This window comes from Saccopteryx bilineata, chromosome 5, assembly GCF_036850765.1.
Source record: "Saccopteryx bilineata isolate mSacBil1 chromosome 5, mSacBil1_pri_phased_curated, whole genome shotgun sequence".
Lineage (NCBI taxonomy): Eukaryota > Metazoa > Chordata > Mammalia > Chiroptera > Emballonuridae > Saccopteryx > Saccopteryx bilineata.
In genome coordinates this window covers 232,272,094-232,292,934 of record NC_089494.1, presented here as the reverse complement: position 1 = coordinate 232,292,934, position 20,841 = coordinate 232,272,094, and the positions used below count along the sequence as shown (strand labels likewise).

The following is a 20,841-nucleotide window of genomic DNA, read 5'->3' as shown; positions in this document are numbered from 1 at the left end:
GAATAAATATAATCAAGATGGTCATATTACCCAAAGCAATATACAAATTTAATGCAATTCCCATCAAAATCCCTATGAGATTTTTTAAAGAAATAGAGCAAAAAATCATCAGATTTATATGGAACTATAAAAAACCCCGAATAGCCAAAGCAATCCTAAAGAAAAAGAATGAAGCTGGGGGCATTACAATACCTGACTTCAAACTATATTATAGGGCCACGACAATCAAAACAGCATGGTATTGGCAGAAAAATAGACACTCAGACCAATGGAACAGAATAGAAAGTCCGGAAATAAAACCACATATATATAGTCAAATAATTTTTGATAAAGGGGCCAACAACACACAATGGAGAAAAGAAAGCCTCTTCAATAAATGGTGTTGGGAAAACTGGAAAGACACATGCAAAAGAATGAAACTTGACTACAGTTTGTCCCCCTGTACTAAAATTAACTCAAAATGGATCAAAGATCTAAACATAAGACCTGAAACAATTAAGTACATAGAAGAAGACATAGGTACTCAACTCATGGACCTGGGTTTTAAAGAGCATTTTATGAATTTGACTCCACAGGCAAGAGAAGTGAAGGCAAAAATTAATGAATGGGACTACATCAGACTAAGAAGTTTTTGCTCAGCAAGAGAAACTGATAACAAAATAAACAGAAAGCCAACTAAATGGGAAATGATATTTTCAAACAACAGCTCAGATAAGGGCCTAATATCCAAAATATACAAAGAACTCATAAAACTCAACAACAAACAAACAATCCAATAAAAAAATGGGAAGAGGACATGAACAGACACTTCTCCCAGGAAGAAATACAAATGGCCAACAGATATATGAAAAGATGCTCATCTTCTTTAGCTATTAGAGAAATGCAAATCAAAACTGCAATGAGATACTACCTCACACCTGTTAGATTAGCTATTATTAGCAAGACAGGTAATAGCAAATGTTGGAGAGGCTGTGGAGAAAAAGGAACCCTCATACACTGTTGGTGGGAATGTAAAGTAGTACAACCATTATGGAAGAAAGTATGGTGGTTCCTCAAAAAACTGAAAATAGAACTACCTTATGGCCCAGCAATCCCTCTACTGGGTATATACCCCCAAAACTCAGAAACATTGATACATAAAGACACATGCAGCCCCATGTTCATTGCAGCATTGTTCACAGTGGCCAGGACATGGAAACAACCAAAAAGCCCATCAATAGATGACTGGATAAAGAAGATGTGGCACATATACACTATGGAATACTACTCAGCCATAAGAAATGATGACATCGGATCATTTACAGCAAAATGGTGGGATCTTGATAACATGATACTAAGCGAAATAAGTAAATCAGAAAAAAACAGGAACTGCATTATTTCATACGTAGGTAGGACATAAAAGTGAAACTAAGAGACATTGATAAGAGTGTGGTGGTTACGGGGGGAGGGGGAAAGGGAGAGGGAAAGGGGGAGGGGAGGGGCACAAAGAAAACTAGATAGAAGGTGACAGAGGACAATCTGACTTTGGGTGATGGGTATGCAACATAATTGAATGACAAGATAACCTGGAGTTGTTATCTTTGAATATATGTATCCTGATTTATTGATGTCGCCCCATTAAAAAAATGAAATTATTAAAATAAAAGATATTCTGTTTGCTATAAAAAACATTTTACATAGTTTCTTTTATTCTCTTCCCGACCAAATAAGAGATAAATGGTTTATTTTTTCACTTACCCAATACTTGTTGCGGAATATGTATAAAAGTTTCACAAAGTAAATAAAAAGTAAAAGAATATTCCAACAAAAAAATCTATTATATCTATGTATGTATACACATACACATATATAACAGTTTTATAAAGAGATAATTCAAATAAAATAAAGCAGAAAAAACAACTCGAAGGGTAGACCTTTATAAAGTAGCATGTTTTCAGGATATTTACTCAGTTTTCCTTTCTAAACTTTATCTGATCCTCTTCTTGGCCTAGTTTTTCTCACTCCTATTCAGACACTATATCCCACCTGTCAGGATACACCTGCTTCTCTAGCACCTAGCTGAGCTGAGTCTGCCAGCCTGAGTCTCAGTTCAGTCTGCAGTCTTCCTCTCTTCCTGCTTTCCACCTGGCAGAGCTCCGAGGCTAGAGCTTTAATGGGAAACTTGAAGCATTTGGAAAAACAGTGTCTGTATAATTTTATAACAGTATTTAATCTTACCCTTTACAATTAAAAAAACATCACTTAGGAATACATAACATTTAAATAGTTTGTTTTGTTTTTTTCAAGCAAAGATTTAATTACAAGGTATAAATATTGCTTAGCTAGAAAAAAACAAGATTTGTTCATAATAGTTTTAGAACAAAACTATAGATTTTGGGACTTATGCATGACAATGTAATTTGAATTACTAGTCAACAATCAGGTTGTTTAAATAAAAATAGGCCATATAATTCAAAGAAGATTTTAGAATTTAACTTAGGTTGATGACTGCTGAGACAAGTTGCTTTAACCACATGCCATTCATTTTGACTAACTATGAGTTGTAGCCAATAAATGTAATATAATTAAGCCAGTTGTGGCTAGATCTACAGAATGGTTTTTATGATAGCCAATTAATAAATAGATGATAGGTTTATTGGTTCCATTTATAAGTATATTTGTGGGTGGAATGCGGAGCACATTCCTAGCAGCTGTGGCTGATGCAATGCTGTGAGAATACTCCAGCACCCAGAACCCTCCTGGGCATACCCAGGAAGGAAGCCTGCCCACTATAAGGAAGTGACTCAGCGCCAACCACGCAGCTCCCTGATCTTTTCAGCCATTGGCTTTGAGGAAACATACTGTAACACCCTATAGGCTGAACCTGTGTATATAAGCTAGCTTACTTCCTGAATAAAGTGGATCTACATCACTAAACCTGGTCCCCGGAGTCGGGTCTTTGTGTCTCTGTCGTCCTCACCCCCCGGCAGGACTTGTCCACATATATTTATTACTACTGATATGCAGCTAAGTACAGCATACCAATCTTATTAATAAGACATTTTCACTTCATTTGATAAATCAACAAAAACTGAATATATGTTCTTTATTTCATAATGCTAAGGACTGAACACTTCTACACCAAGAAGTTAATGATTTTTGAGGACATTTTTATATGTAGGATATATAAGAAGAAAGTTTTAGATATGAAAGATGTATCCTGGTGTTCTGATATTAAACTTTCTTTAGGCAATTATAAGACAAGTATATGTATGTTAGAAAAGTATTAACTCTGACTTAAGGGTATGAGCTACCCTGAGATATCTCATGTTCAACCTAAATCAGGGTCAGCTAGGACGGGACAAATGAAGACTCATATCAGCCAGCCCAATGTAGAATACTGCTACTGATAAAAAATATGGTAAAATAATTTAATAAATACATATTTGCACACTATAAGTATTTTTTAAATAATTTTATTTTTAATGGGGCGACATCAATAAATCAGGATACATATATTCAAAGATAACAACTCCAGGTTATCTTGTCATTCACTTACGTTGCATACCCTTCACCCAAAGTCAGATTGTCCTCTGTCACCTTCTATCTAGTTTTCTTTGTGCCCTTGCCCCTCCCCCCTTTCCCTCTCCCTCTCCCCCCTCCCCCCGTAACCACCACACTCTTATCAATGTCTCTTAGTTTCACTTTACTATAAGTATTTTTAAAATTCTTTTTTACCCTATTTTTAACTTTGGGTTGCTGGTGTTTCATCTAATTCTTTAAAGGTTTTCCAAAACACAAGGAAAAAATTAACCTAAAAGTGAATAAAACTATTTTATATACAGGAAACTGTAACTGTTACTTATCAATTATTCATAATATAAATAATCTTTGTAGGTAAAATCACTTAAAATATAGGCTTCTTGGTAATTGAGCCAATACTATTTCTTAGCATTATAGAGTTCTCAGTCCAAAATTTGTTCAATTGCAGAATTTTAGCAATTTAAAAAAAAATCATATTTCAATTCAAAAATGAAACTAACAGAAAATTGTTACTCCAGGATTTTTAGATGATTTTTAAAGTGTGGGCAAGACTATGTTTAATTCATCAATACACACAGAAATCAAAGGTACTTTTTTTGGCCCTAGCCAAGTAAGTCAGTTGGTTAGAGCAACATCCTGATATACGAAGGTTGCAGGTTTTTATGTTCTAGGTTATAATTTTAAACTGTGTTAGGATAAGTAAGTGACTTATGCTAGGGTGTGTTTCAACTTTCAGGAAAATTCAGATTACATCACTGTCATAGGCATGGAATTGTGTTATAATCCAAGGGGTCCTTGTGTATAATATAAGAAAAACAAAAGGGAAATAAATGTTGAAAAAATAATTTTTTAAAAACTCTTAAGAGACTAATTTTACAAGTAAACTTAAAAACTTTGATAAGATGTTTTATTTTCCTAGGGAAATACATTACCTAAATTCCCCCTGTTAGAATAGAGAGCATTGAAAAACATGTTTCCATAGGAAAACAAAGTGATTATTCCCCCAAGATTTAAGACATGAGTGGTTTTACAACGAAATTCTACAGAACTTCCAAAAGACAGGTGTTGCTAATGCCCAATAAATTGCTGGACCTTTGATAGTAAACTACTCTTTCATGAAACAAACATAAAAATGATACTTAAAAATGATGAAGAGAGTACTCAAAAATAAAAAGAAAGGTGAACATTATTTATGAATACCAATGTAACACTAAATAATATATCAGTAAACAGAATCCAACACCTCATTAAGTATATAATATGCATTGACCAATATGCATATTAAAGTATGCATATTTTTTCAGTATATATTATACACCATATTAATAATTTCAAGAAGGAAAACACTCATAATTATTTTCAGAAATGCTAAAAAAGATGTTGACAAATTTCAATACAATTCCTGATTCAAAAACAAAATAAAGAAAACTGAAGATAATTTTAATGTAAATATACATATGAAGAAACACTAGAGTCATTTCCACTAAGAACTACAAAACAAACCTACCCACTATCACCATGATTAGTTATATATATCAGTGAATATTATAAGATAACAGATACCAATCTGTTGCATATAAATTGACAAAGAAAAAATAAAATCATTTTGTTGTACATGACATAATACCATATATTAGAAACCCCAATATATTCAATGCTTAAATTAATAGTAAAAAGTCAGTAAAGTAACAGAAAGATAGAATATAAAATGAGAATGTTATAAATCAATAACATTGATGTACAAAAACAATAACCAGTTAAAAGGACATTATGGTTGAAAAATACTATTTATCACAAGAAAAAAAATAGGTAGTATTTAATCTAAGTAAGAAATATAAAAATTTATATGGGTAAATCCTTAAAATATTCCCAAAAGCTACAAAACATACATGAAGAATTGGAAAGTCAGACCATATTTCTATATTAGATGAGTCAATGTAATAAAGATGTTAGTTCTCTTAATTTATAAATTTAACATAATTTCTAATAAAAATACCAAGTTTTTCTTCATTGGAACAAAACTTGTTGATAATAAAGCTCATATAAATATTTTTAAAAAATAGAAGAATAGCCAGAAAAACTGAAAAGAAAAAAAAAAGAAAATAAGAGAAAGAACTGGCCTTACAAGATATTAATAAGTAATATTTCAGTTTCAATATACTGTAGAATCTCTACTATTAGTCAAATGTAGTGGCAAATAAATAAAAAAGCCAGATGAAAGAATGAAACAGAAAGGTCAAGTATAACTAAATTACATATGAAAATGTAATATTTTATAATGTTGCTATATCAAAATAACAGAGGCCAAGAATGATTTTTAAATAAATGATGTTGAATAAACAGAAGAGTTATTTGGAAAAGAGTTATTTGGAAAATATTAGATTCATACTTCATACCATACAATAAACTTCAAATGGATCATGGAATTAAATATAAAAAGTAAAACCATATGAGTACTAAAAGTAAACATGGATGAATAACACTTGAACAAAACTATATTGAAAATGAATAATATAACCTCACAGAAGAGAACAGGTATGAAAACCTAGGCACCTACGCAACATTGAGGATCAGTATTTTGATTGCATACTGTAAACCTAATATCAAAATTTTATGTAATTATTTAATTCTAATTAATTTATTTTCATTGATGTGTTAAAATTCTAAAACTCTGTATTTACTAGAATTGAACAATTTAAGAAAATACATTACAAATAAATGAGAATTGGGTGTCTCAATGCTGCAAAAAAAAGGTTACACATAAGGAGAAAAACTAGACTGAATGTGGTGTTTAGATCAGAATCAGAGCTCTCAGTATGAATTCATACTTTATGAATTCATGTAAGAAGAGCTAGATGCAGAAATATAGATGCTTGTGAATGTGTACACAACATATATTTTCTACTTCTGCCCACTGAGAGGGTCATGAAGCAGAGACATCCAAAATTAATGAATACACTTTCTTCCCAGATCATGGTTTCTAAACAACATTCTACAAGAAAATGAAGCAGGGCTCCTAGGAGAAATGGTAAATTCCTTTGCTAGATCAGGATGAGCATGGAATGTCTTATGTGCTGGAAGGAAAGGATGTGTGCTAAGAATATGATGGGAACATGTGAAAAAATATAGAATAGGGTATCTATTTCATTTTTGTATGCTGCCAACATAAAATTAGAAAACAATTCTTTCCCTTTCTTAAAGATTTTATTTGTTGATTTTAGAGAAAGAAAAGAGAAAGAGAGAGAGAGAGAGAAGGGAGGGAAGAGTGAGAAGCATCAAGAAGTAGTACAATACTTACTTCTCTCATGTGCCTTGACTTGGCAAGCCCAGGGTTTTGAAAGGGTTACCTCAGCATTCCAGGTCAATACCTTATTCACTGAGCTACCACAGGTTAGGCCCAAAATGAATTTTTTAAACATATTTACAATTGAATCAAAACTCCAAATATATAAATTAAATCTAGTAAAATATATTTACACTACTTCATAAGAAACAAGAAAAAACAACTATATACATATATAATGCTTATGACTTTGATGTGATAAAAATTTAATAAGGTAAAGATTTTAATTTCCCTATAATGGGCCATAGATTAAATGCAATATTCAAAAAGCTTTATTTTTTTGCTGATTTGTATATTTTTATTTGTTTTAAAGATTCATGGTGAGGAGACTCAGAAGTTAAAATATTTTATAAATTTTATACATAAATGCGAAGTACCAAGGAGAAGAATCCTAATAAAAAAAACAAAGTAAGATTACTTACACAAATATAATAACAAGGAATATAATTCTACATTAATTTAAAAAGTGTGATATTTACACAAAATTAGAATTCCTTCTTAATTATTAAATTTCTTTTATGAGATATCTCTCAGCTCCTCAAAACTTTGCTGTAGCGTCCTTCAGTGAAGCAGGTGTAACATGGTTACATCAGAAATGTTTACATATCTTTATTCTCACATCAGACTTGCAAACCTCTCAAATTAGTGTCATTCCAATTAATAATTGTCAAACCCAGCCATCTGACATACATCAGACAGTCAAGAAATATGTGATTTATAAGCAAAATAACATCAGTAATTATGGTTTTCATAGTTCCCAAGTCTCAGAAAGAAAACTGACACATACCTCCTATATCCGGACGAAGTTTATTGTCATAGCCTTGAAGCAAAGAATTGAGAATTTGTGTTATATCTCCTTCATGAATCTTTGGTGCCAAGACCCAGGTTTTGTTCACTGTTAAATCCTCATCATCTTCATCATCTGCTTTATCAACACTAAAGAGTTCCAAAAATAAAAAAAAAAGATGATAGAAAGTTGAACCAAATTGTATATTTCAAAAAATAGTTTAAGATTATTATAATTTTGTTAGGGAACAGTAAGAAGGAGAAAAAGTATTAGAAATATTTTATATTCAGTAAGACTAGTGTCTTTCATATGAACTGTCCTAATATAATAACTCCCCCAAATTAAGAATTCATTACAAGAAATATAACACATAATATTAAAATAAAATAAATCTTGGCCACCCCCACACTTGCCATAGAAGCTGGCTATAGGTTTGTGCACTGCACAATCTAGAAAACCATATGTGGTGATTCCAAACTGCCACACCCCAAAAATAAAAAAATTAAAAGATAAATAAATACAGGAAAAGTTGTAACAATCAGTTTGGTAAAATGTATAAAATGCATGTATACAAAAGAAAAATTAGGAAAAATAAAGAAAGGGTTGTAGTAAGAAGAAATAAGTATTGAACACAAGTACTATATGCTTTTTCTTTTTAAGTCAAAAGAACTCAGGCTTCTTATTCCAAAATCACCGTCAAAGATTGTCTTATCCTCAAATCAATGGTGGGTGACTCACCTTCCTCTTATATTTGGGGGGATATAACTGTTAAGTTTTAGGACTAAAAGTTAGAATTTAAAATCAGTTAGCCCACTCCCTTTATAATACATATGAGAAAAACTGAAGACGTAGGGACTTAACTAAGCACAACCCTAGTATTAGCAAAACTGAGAATCAAGTTCTAACTCTCCAGTTAATGCTTCCTGCTACAGGAAGTGTGTTTAATAACCCTAAGAATTCAGCTTATTTCTGAATCGTAGTAGAAAATCCAGTAATACAGATAGATATTCATCTACAATTAAAACTAACAGGCTACTCTTATTTTGTTACCCATAAGCAAACCCATCTTCATTCAAGGAAGGTCATTCTACATTTAAAACATTCTACTTTAGTAAACCTTAGTTCTACAGTAAAAGAGTGAAAATACTAAACACTTATACTAGTAAATTCATAATATAATTTTTATTTACATATATTTCAAAGATTGGCTTCTCTCCAGTAGTGCATATTCAAGTTTATGTTATCTTTAAACCTTTACAATATCCATTCAAATCTATTTTGTTTTGGACCTAATTATCTTAGCTAATGCAGCCCTCACCCCATTTATACTTCAAAAAATTTAAGTTTTATTGAGATATAGTTGACATATAATATGGTTGCAAAAATTAAGGTATATAACATAATAATTCCATATATGTATATATTGAAAAATATGACTACTAGAATAGGTTTAGTTAACATTCACTCTCCTCATCCTTATTTTTATAAATTTATTACCAATTAAAACTTAACCTTTATAGTATTTGTTACCTCATTTGTTCTTTTTAGCTTTACAATGGTGGTGCAGTGGATAAAGCGTCAACCTGGAACGCTGAGGTCACCGGTTCAAAATCCTAGGCTTGCCTGGTCAAGGCACATATGGGAGTTGATGTTTCCTGCCTCCCCTCCGTTTTTCTCTCTCTCTCCCTCTCTCTCGCTACTCTCTAAAATAAATAAATAAATACATAATACATACATACATAAGTAAAGCCTCTTAAGTTTATACTGAATTTTTGGAATAACATTGGTTAATAAAATGATATAGGTTTCAGCTGTATAATTCTACATCATCTGTATATTGTATTGTGTGTTTAGTACCCCAAGTCAAGTCTCCTTCCAACACGATCTCTCCCTTGACCCTCTTCTACCGCTCCTCAACCCCTGTCCTTTTTGTAATCTTCATACTGTTGGCTGTGTCTATGAGGGCTTCTTTTTCTCTACTACCTTATTTTATCCTCACAATAAATCTTTTGATAATTATTATCAACAGATAATAGAATGAATTATTTTTCCCCACTTTTTTCTTCTCTCTCCTATCAGAGAATTTATACTTTCACTCCACTGACATCCAAGTTATACATATGACTTCAAATACTCTTTCCTGCAAGAGGATTATACATCATTGTCCCATTGAGCTCATGCAGCCTTATGATTTGCTTTGACTAATGGAAAATAGGTGATATGTGTCACTACCAAGCAGAACATTGAATGTTAGTGCATGGGTCACCATATATCTCTTGTCCTTCTGCCAGAAGACCATCCATGCTCAGAAAGAGGTTACTTCATTACTTCACTCCCAGAGTAAGGTAACATGGACAGAGCCATAGTTCACACACATGGACATGTAGCGGCTGAGATTTGGGGTTAGTTTATTACCACAATATACAATTTTTATTTCTATGTAAATTACTAGGGTACATTTAGTTAACAAAATTTTAATGAAGTGTTCATTTATATTCATTGCTGTGTTTTGTTTAACTTCATAAAATATATAGTACTGATACAGTGGTATGTGTAATTTTCTTTGACATGTTTGTATTTTTATAGTAGCAAAATCTTGGTATTCCAAAAAGCACATGCTTATAGTGATTTATATTCCCCTTTTCTCAGCCAGCTCAGAGGTAATATGAAAATTGACCTCAAAGACACTACAAAGGTATCTTTCCTCATTTTTGGCAATAACAGGAAAAATTTATTAAGGTTAATTTTTCCACATGTTTTTTCCAAGCTTTTAAAATTATCTTCAAACTCTTGATTAATTACGGTACCTTGAATATCATATTGGTATTACTTTAGTGACTAAAATGTCCTTGTCATAATTTTTAAAATATTGTGTAACATATTTGAAGTTTCAATGTCCTTTCTAGGCTGACAGATTTTTATTTTAAACACATATGTTGAGTGAGTGAGTGTTAATTTGGGGAAAACAATCATGATATTAAGTCATATTCTGAAAAATTCTAGACATGCTCAAGAATTTCTTTGAAATATTTTGAATAACTATAATTTTATCATTAGTGTAGATACATTTAAGCTCTTTAGTATATACATTTACTAATTGTTTATTTCAAAGATTAATGTGTTATTGTTATCACCTGTTACTGATGCCTACAATGCAACATCAAGTGCTTAGCGTGTTTATAGAACCGTGTTCTAAGTTCTTTACATGTTATATCATTTGTTCCAGAGTAATCCCTTGAAATAAATATTAATATTTCTATTTTACAGACAAAAGAAAATAGGTTTATAGAATTCCCAAGACATACAATATTAAATAATACAGCCAAGATTTAAGATTATGTTGATATAATTTGAAGACTTGTTTTCTCTTTCCTTTGGTGTTTCTACAATATCATTTCATTTAATCTTTCTTTTTTCTAAAATTCTTCCATTGATGTGAGTAGAGGAAGGAAGAGGAGAAGATGGGAGAGAGAGAGAAAGAAAAGCATCAACTCTTTATTCCATTTAGTTGATCCACTTAGTTGTGTCATTTTATCTTTATTAAACAAACCAGGGTGGATGGATTTGGACTTTTCTAATTCATAAAAACATGTAACATTTATTTGAAGTGCATTGGGATTATGCATGGGTAGGGTGCTTTGTCTCTGCCTTTGAATTCTGAGAATTTAAAATAAAAATCTCAAGGAATCACACACATTCCCTCTGATGAGAAAGACTTTCTAAAGTATGTTTAATATCTAACCAATGCTTTAAATCACTTATAGCAAAAATACTATGTCCTACAAATGTGCTAAATGCTGAAATATAGAGATAACTAACATTATGTTCCTGATCTAGATGACCTTATTTTCTGATAAAGATGAAAACTAATCAAATAATACAGAAAAATCATTATATGCAAAGATTTTTAACATGATATTTTCTATGGTAGCTAAATTTTAAACTTATACTAAGAGTACGTTTAAGTAAATTATAATATATCCATATAATGTAATAGGTGGGGTCTGTTGATTATGAATAGCATCAAAAGTAATTTTTTAAATAATTTAGTTATATGAAAAATAACATATAAATTTACATTTATTAAAAGCGACATATAAAATGGTTAAAGATTTAATGAGAAATACAGTATAATAAATACACTAAGTCTGCTACAATAGTGAAGTCATACAAAATTTATTTTTTCTGTGTATTAGTGGTATACTATAATCTTTCTGTATAATTTTGTAATATAAATACACAAAATGAGTTAATTTGGCATTAATCATTATTTTTTCTATACACTATCAGATAGTACTCTGAAATAAATTTCTACTCATAAAAATAAATAATTCAATAGAGCCTTTTATAGAGAGAAGCAAAGCTTTACAATCTATCAAGAAATTTGCAACTCAATTATCCTGCCAGATGGACATAGCTCTTATGCTTGCACCAGACCCAGAGTACTTCAGTCAAGTAATATAAACTATTTTTCATTCACACTGTAAACATTCATGTTTTACCCAGGTTTATGGCCTGGTTTATGCCAGTTTTCCTGGAATAATTTTAATATCACCTTCTTTCACTGGCAGAGTGACCTAATTTAAATGATAAATTATATAGTCACCTTGAATATAGTTCACATAAAGGTGACTGTGAATGTCCTGGTTCTGACACCTGGGGAAGACTCTTTCATTAATCTATTATGAAAAAGCAGATGAAACTCCAAAGCAAGGCCTTTTCTGTGATCTGTTGCTCATGACAAATCAAATTGCGTTTATTTTTTACATTAGTTTTTATAAGCATAGTAGTCAAGTAACAAGTTCCAGGAAAAAAAAACATACCTGTTAGAATGTTTCTGAGTAGAAGATATCCTAATGTCAAAACTTATAAGTGCTAGCTTTTAAAGAGTAGGTATAAGCACGACTTTAGATTTGGAAGTAAAAGAAAATAAAAGTAAAATATTAAAAGAAATTTAAGAAAAGTGAATTTTTGTAATTTTCTTTTTGTCTTTATATTGGAGTTACTAAATTCTTTTGTACAAAAACTTATTCCTGGCATTTTAGCTCTGAATCATTTGTATTACTCATAAATGTTGGTAGGTAAGTAAAAGAAGTGAAAATTGATACATGACAGAGTTATTCACTTCAACTCTCAGAATGTCAGCGAGGTAAAATAACAGTGCACTCAATTTGGTGACAATTTTAACACAAAGTAATATGGGACCCACCATTTAACATACATGGAGAAGAATGACTTGAAAACTAGTAGAGAAAGGGAGCCAAGCCGTCATTAATATTATGTATGTGACAGAAACAAGTGTTAGATTTCATCTATACAGTAAAATTAAACAGACAAATGTGTGTGCACATCCCTGCTTAAACTTAGGAAAACTTTTGGAAGGATAAGCTCCAACTTACTAATTATGAGGAGTGGGATGGAATAAAAGATATTACTTATATTATAGGATCAAAAACAGTATGGAATTGGAGAAAACAGTTTTTCTTTTCTTATATATGTTAACAAAAACAGATACATACATACATTTGGATATTAATATATATCACTTAAAAATAATTAAATTATTTGTTCAATCAAATAACAAAAAAATAAGGCCATGGCTGGTTGCTCAGTGAATAGAGAATTAGTCTGGCATATGAACATCCCAGGTTTGATTCCTGGTCAGAGCACACAGAAGAAGCAACCATCTGCTTCTCCTTGCCTCCCTTTCCCCCTTCTCTTCCTTTTCCCCTTCCGTAGCTAGTGGCCTGATTGGTTCTAGTGTCAGCCCAGGGCTCTAAGCATAGCTCAGTTGTTCGGAGTACATCAGCTACAGCTGCTAAAAATAGCTCAGTAGCCCTGGCCAGTTGACTTAGTGGTAGAGCGTCGGCCTGGCGTGTGGGGGACCCCGGTTCGATTCCCGGCCAGGGCACATAGGAGAAGCGCCCATTTGCTTCTCCACCCCCACCCCCTCCTTCCTCTCTGTCTCTCTCTACCCCTTCCGCAGCCAAGGCTCCATTGGAGCAAAAATGGCCCTGGCGCTGGGGATGGCTCCTTGGCCTCTGCCCCAGGCGCTAGAGTGGCTCTGGTCGCGGCAGAACGACGCCCCGGAGGGGCAAAGCATCACCCCCTGGTGGGCAGAGCATCGCCCCCTGGTGGGCAGAGGAGGGGGGACCCTGGTGGGCGTGCCGGGTGGATCCTGGTGGGGCGCATGCGGGAGTCTGTCTGACTGTCTCTCCCTGTTTCCAGCTTCAGAAAAATACAAAAAAAAAAAAAAATAGCTCAGTACTGAGCATTGGCCCCAGATGGGGTTACCAAGTGTATACCGGTCAGGGCGCATGCAGGAGTCTGCCTCACTATCTCCCCTTCTCTCACTTAAAAAAAAAAATGTTTAAACTATTTGTGATGAAAAATTAGAATGTAAAATATATTTAGAGAATAGAACACAAATTAGACCCGTGATGGCGAACCTTTTTATAAAAGGTTCCAGCTTTTTAAAAAAGGGGCGTTCCAGCTTTTATAAAAGTGGGCAGTAGCAGAGCAACCGAACGTCGCCGCGATTGGCCCGCCATGAAAGCTGGACCGCCCACTAGTGGGCGGGAGGGGCCAGGTTGACCAGCTCGGCAAAAGTGGGAGGTTTTTATAAAAAGGTTCGCCATCACGGAATTAGGCTATACATTAAAGATTCCATAATTTGTGATGCAGAACATTGATCTAGGAGGAAAAACATAAAGTGAGACATCTTCATTCATTTTGAATTTTATGTAGTTTCCTTGGTAGGTAGAATACACAAAAACTTTCAAATTAAAGTTAGAAAATAAATGGCAATAAAGATTGCTTTTGCCACAGAGTGGTTCACTGTTCGTTTCGAAAATAGATCTATACAAATCCTAAATCCATTAGAACATAGTTTGATCTACTATTATTAAATGTAAGAATGTACAATTCTATTAGTTAATGAGAAAAAGGACAAATTGATATCAGAATAGAATTTTAAAAAGTTAATTATTATAGTTATTATAGTAATATATTTTTAGAAAAGATAAAAATATAAAACGGAGGGTTTTATTTCTTAACATCTTTGATCACAGGTATGAAATTTCTGTAGTTTACCAATTGACCTTAAATATCACAGCAAATACCAGGAATAAGACAATGTAGTTTGTCAAATTTAAGAATATTGTTTCTATTTTTTATTTACTTTTTAAAGCAAGCCAACTCTATTCTTTACAAAAGTTAGAAATGAGAAATTATGAGTCTAGTGAATAATCACCAGGAAGGTGATAAGTATCCGAAAATTATAAATTTTCTATTGGGATCATTTTTTTGTACTTTTGAGGAAGATAAATAAACCATAATCTATTTTATTAAATTACCAATGGGTTAAAAGTATATTAAAATGAACATCAAATTCCCTATTCTTCTAATTTATATCTATTGAAATTGACTGAACATAAATTGGACTTAGAAACAATACAACTCTTCATTACATTACATTCTCTAAGCTTTTAATGCTCTTCTGCATCAAGTAAATTCTATAAAGCTGCTAAAAATTTTCACAAGGTGGAAGCATAATTTTGAGACTTGTTAGCTTAGAAAGCATATTTTAATATCTTAAAATTAACTAATAGAAATAGGAATTAGATTCTCTAAATGTGTAAATAACTACCTTTTCCTCTAAATCTTGGAATTATAAAATGAGATAAAATATTGGGATCTCCTCAGACCATTCATTTCAAAACCGAGAGAATACAAGTGAGTTGAACAAAAACAACAAAACACTCTAATTAATCCTTGTTATGATAATTTGAAAATATTTTTTAAAAAATATTATTAAGGAAACAGTAGAAAAATACACATTCATAAGCCACCTACCTGCACAAAGCAATGAATTAGTTTGTAAAACACATGTCTGGGTAACATAAATTTAATCCAGAGAAAGAACTCCTTTGTGCTTGCTAGTTATTATGGCTGTTTTGTGGAACAGGTAAACCTTGTTCAATACACTCTACTACAAGTGTTGAAAAATTATTCTATTAATCAGATACATTTAGGATGACTGAGAAGTGAATAATGTCCTTGTACTTAAGCAATTCACAAATTGTGCAACCATAGTGATGGCTCTAAAAGCATGCCCAGAATATTTAACTCTTTGGCCAGAGCCTGATTCTAGCAGACTTGAAGCTATTTGGAGAACCATGAAAACCCCTGGTCATATTATATGAGCATACTTATACATAATCATTATGTTAAACACATGTTAAAGAGAAAACCACAAACCCATAATGGTGTTACTTGTGCTAAAGCTTATTTTATCAAACTAAGATACAATCTCTGGATTATTGCTGTTTCAACTTTTTGTGAAATATAAGCTTAATCAACCAGTCTGAATTTTCTGGTCAACACAACCAGTCAATCTGTCAAATGGGTGCTTATCATGGCCCCACAGCAAGAAGAGACAATCTGCCTGATAAAAATCCCTTGTATTTCCCACCTTCCCCTTGGTCTAAAAATAATTCTCTCTTTTTCGGTTTTAATAGCTCCCTTGCCCCAGCTCTCTTTCTATAAAAATCTTCCAATTTGTGCAATCCCTCAGAACACCTTTTAAGTTACTAGATGGGATGCTGCTGAATTGATAAATAATGAATAAAGCCAATTAGATCTTCAAAATTACTTTTGAATTTTTTAACAACCATTATATTCTAATCATACACTTTCTGATGTGCTCATCCAGTTACAGATTTGAAAGCAAGGTGCATATTAATTTTACTTATATATCTCTACTACTTAAAACAGTCTCTTCCACTGTTTTACTTAACCCTTTGAGTAGTATGAACATTCATGTACGTTCTCATGCCTCCTGACCATGCAGAGTACGATCGATTAATTTAAAAAATGTGTAAGGCAACATTAAAAAAAGGCAAATGTATGTTCTTCTGTTACCATAAATTAGTTATCAAACAAACATGATTTTAATTTAATGAAACTGTAACTAGAACTAATTTCATTTAAAAAAAAAAAAAAACTCACTCCCGGGAGTCAGCAAATATGAAAAAACCTTACTACTCAAAGGGTTTTTTACACCCATGTATAAAACGGATTTCCCCATGGGTAAGATACTTCCATGTATAAGATGCACCTTAATTTTGGGGCCCAAAATTAAAAATATATATATTATATGAAGTTATTGAACTCAAGTTTTATTCATCATAAAATTCATACAACTCTTCATCACTGTCAAAACTTCCATCAATTAGCTTGTCCTCATCTGTGTCTGATGACGAATCATTGTCTTCAACAGTGAGAGCAAAAGTAAGCATGAAAAAGCGGAAAATGCAAGTAAAAATATCTACCACCACTGCATAAGATGCACCCAGTTTTTAGACTCCAAACTTTTTATTTATTTTATTTATTTTATTTTTTTACAGGGACAGAGAGAGAGTCAGAGAGAGGGATAGATAGGGACAGACAGACAGGAATGAAGAGAGATGAGAGGCATCCATCATAGTTTTTTCTTGCGACACCTTAGTTGTTCATTGATTGCTTCTCATATGTGCATTGACCGCGAGCCTTCAGCAGACCGAGTAACCCCTTCCTCGAGCCAGCAACCTTGGGTCCAAGCTGGTGAGCTTTTTTTGCTCAAACCAGATGAGCCCGCGCTCAAGCTGGCGACCTCGGAGTCTCGAACCTGGGTCATCCGCATCCTAGTGTGATGCTCTATCCACTGCACCACCGCCTGGTCAGGCTAGATTCCAAACTTTTTGATTAAAGTGCGTCTTATACATGGGGAATATGGTATTTGGTTGAAAATAAGGAGAAATGGTAAACCGGTAAATGCACTATATTTGGGGAGAAAGGTTTTTTGCATTTTAGAAGTTTACCATTAAACTGTATACTATAACCTTTCACAGAGTGTTTCTTTCTTTTTTTTTTTCCGACACAGAGAAACAGAGAAAGGGATAGATAGGGACAGACAGGAAGGAAGAGAGATGCAAAGCTTCAATTCTTCGTTCTGGCACCTTAGTTGTTTTTTTTACTGCTTTCTCATATGTGCCTTGACAGGAGAAGGGGTAACACAGCAGAGTGAGTGACCTCTTGCTCAAGCCTGTGACCTTGGGCTCAAGCCAATGACCTTGGGCTTCTAGCCAGTGACCTTTGGGCTCAAGCTGGTGAGCCTATGCTCAAGCCGGATAAAACTGTGCTCAAGCCGGCAACCTCAGGGTTTTGAACCCAGGTTGTCTGCATCCCAGTCTGATGCTCCATCCACTGATCCACCACCTGGTCAGGTGGCTACTGCCATTTTAATACCCAAGTTAGGTGACTAGAATAAAGGATCTCCTAAAAGATGTAGGTATATTGTTTTCAAAAGGTCTACCAAATTTTGAGATCAGAACTCTGGTCACATAATAGCAATATTATCTTTCTGTTTCTATTTTCACTAACACTGGCCCAAACTTATCCCTAGGAAAGCTGAGAATATTTATATTTTTCTCAGAGTTGCAACTGCCAGCTTTTTGAGTGTCTCACTATAGCTCATTTAGAACTCTGGGTAGAAATTAGAGCATTTTATCATCTTTACTTGTTTATGTTAATAAACAAGTCTCAACATAAAGTTCTAGAATTTATGTTCACTGGGAGCAGAGTCACTGCCCTCTTTGTCCTATGCATCTAGCATATACACACTCATATATATGTCCTATCTATATACATTGCACAAACATTATTAGGGCAAGGGTTATGTCTTGCTTACCACTGTTTGTTTCTCCAGGTCCCAGAACTCTACTTAATACTTACCACATAGTGATACTAAATGAATGACGATGCTCAATAAATGTTTACTGAATGAATAAATAGCTAACAGTATTCCCTGAAACATGGGACTTTGGTAGTTTTAAACTATTTGAGTACTGATAGAATTAGGTTCTGAGATATTTAAAAGTAAAAATATGCCATATATTGTCATTTGCCTCCCACAGAGTACAATAACTCTACCAAACTTCTGCATGAATAAGCCTAGTGAAAAGGCATCCTTCATTTTGTTACAGAGTGTTTATAAGAAAAGAAAAATCCTTCACATGGCTTTCACTACTTGGTTACGGTTTGTCTCTTTCACAAAGGCCAAAAATTTTAACTATGATTTTATATGACATCTCTAAAAATAAGTGGCTATCTGATTCCTCAAACTTACCTAAATTCTAAAAGTCTTGCTTTGTACACTTTATGTTATGATTTTTAAAATAGAGTAAGTATTTCAGATTGTTAGTTTTTAAGAAAACAATTAGTCTAAGAGTGTACATAATGTCAGTTTATTTGATAGATACACAGTAAATTTGTGTATTTATTGTGCTTCTCTCATTGCACTGTCCTCTCTTCCTTCCCTTTCCCTTCTTCTTTCCCTCTCTTTTTGCTCCCTTCATCCACAGTCATGTTCTTTGGTTTGACTTATATAGTATTTGTAAGCTGAGAAGTATGGTGGTTGAAAATGCACACTCTGGGCAGGGGACATATGGATCTGAGTCTTAGACTCAGAACCCAATCAGCAAGATGATCTTTAGTAAAGTCTTAGATAGAACTGTGCCTCAGTTTTCCCATCTGTAAAATAGAGAGACTAATAGTATCTAGGGGTTATTCTCCCTTCATATTTGATTGGTAACTTTGTTAAGTATAACATCTTAGGCTGAACATTTGCCTTTAGATTTGGAGACATTTTTCTCATAGTCTTCTGGTACCACTGTGAGGAATCTCATGGCTCTCGAATTCTTTTTCCTTGATCATATGTGATCTATTCTATCAGCACCCCTCATCTTTAAAAATTTAGACTCTTCTGTTTACATTTGAAGTTATGAAGGTGCATTTCCTTATTCTGACTACAAGATTTTTTTCCTAGGTCTTTGTAGTGTGAATATATATATATATATATATATATATATATATATATATATATAATTCATGTCTAGTCCATTCTCTACTATAAACCTAGTATGTTGCAAGTAGTCAATAAATATTTGTTATAAAAGAATGATCTGTCTGAAATCCAAAAGATATTAATATACAGGAATCCAAAGATTTCACTTTATTGCACTTAAAACTACTGTAACTAGGATAAATTATACTAGAATCAATGTGATTCCATAAAGTAGCTGTTATTATATATTTAATTTTAAGTGTTATATGTTTTTTTCAAAAATGTTTTATCTTGATCTTGAACCAATATGGAAAGATAGTTGTTATTTTTATTTTTTACAAATGAGAACTCTCTGCCTCAAATATTTATCTAAAATCACCCTGTTGAGAAATGCTAGAGCTCAAACCAGAATTTAAAATCTCATTGTAAAATCTAGGATTTTCTACTGGCATTATGCATATATGTGAATTATTCTCCTGAGCCCAGTACATTCAATTTATGCCCATTCATCTCCTTACCCCAAAGCAGAGGTTTAGCATATTTTAATGATACCTTGAGTCATGTTTTTAGTTTTCCACTGTGGTACTTCTCTAATTTAATACAATATTAAATTAGTCTACTTAATATTTGAATGAAATGTCAAATGTTTTCTTTCATTGTTTAGTCAAAAGTGTGTCTCGTAGTACATAAGAAATAAAATAAAATAGGTATACCTAAAAGACTTTATACATAAGGGATTTATCAATTATAGCATTTGAATTTCAGCTTTACAATCATTTTCTCTCAGTCTTTTGAATAGCTAATTTTTGTGAAGACTCATACTTAGCTATTTTGTTCTTAACCTTGCATAGTTCTCCTTCATATTAGAAAATTAAACAAAAATCTGGATGATTAAAAAAATTCATTCATTCACAAATACTTCCACAAAATGCAAAATATAATTGAAATTATACATTTTATAAACCAAGTGTATTTGAATATTTTTACTTGGGCAACTGAGTGCTAAATTGTATATTCCGATTGATAAAATTATTTTTAAAAATAAAAAATTATTTTTCTTGAGCTCTCTCAAAACTTCTTAGTCAAAGCTTATTATAAATTACCTTTTAAAACAGCTAAAATATCAAATCATTTTTCAACTCTTTTTAAAAACATGATCATAATTTGATATTTTTCCAACATTAAAAATAAGTCAAATCAAGTTAAAGAGAATTTAAGCAACTTGTCAAGAGGCCATAGAGCTTCGTGGAGAATGAAACACCGGAGCCATGACTATAGCTTTAGTTAAAGCATGAGATAGGTTTA

The 20,841-nt window shown here is 32.6% G+C and overlaps 1 protein-coding gene across 1 annotated transcript in view; it reads right to left on the bottom strand.

Moving 5' to 3' along the window:
* GABRG1 (gamma-aminobutyric acid type A receptor subunit gamma1) overlaps window positions 1-20,841 on the bottom strand; it is a 53,301-nt gene that overhangs the window by 29,527 nt on the left and 2,933 nt on the right. Inside the window, exon 2 of the mRNA XM_066280039.1 lies at window positions 7,653-7,801. Within this exon, the coding sequence (XP_066136136.1) occupies window positions 7,653-7,801 (149 nt within the window). The remainder of the gene's footprint in view (window positions 1-7,652; window positions 7,802-20,841) is intronic.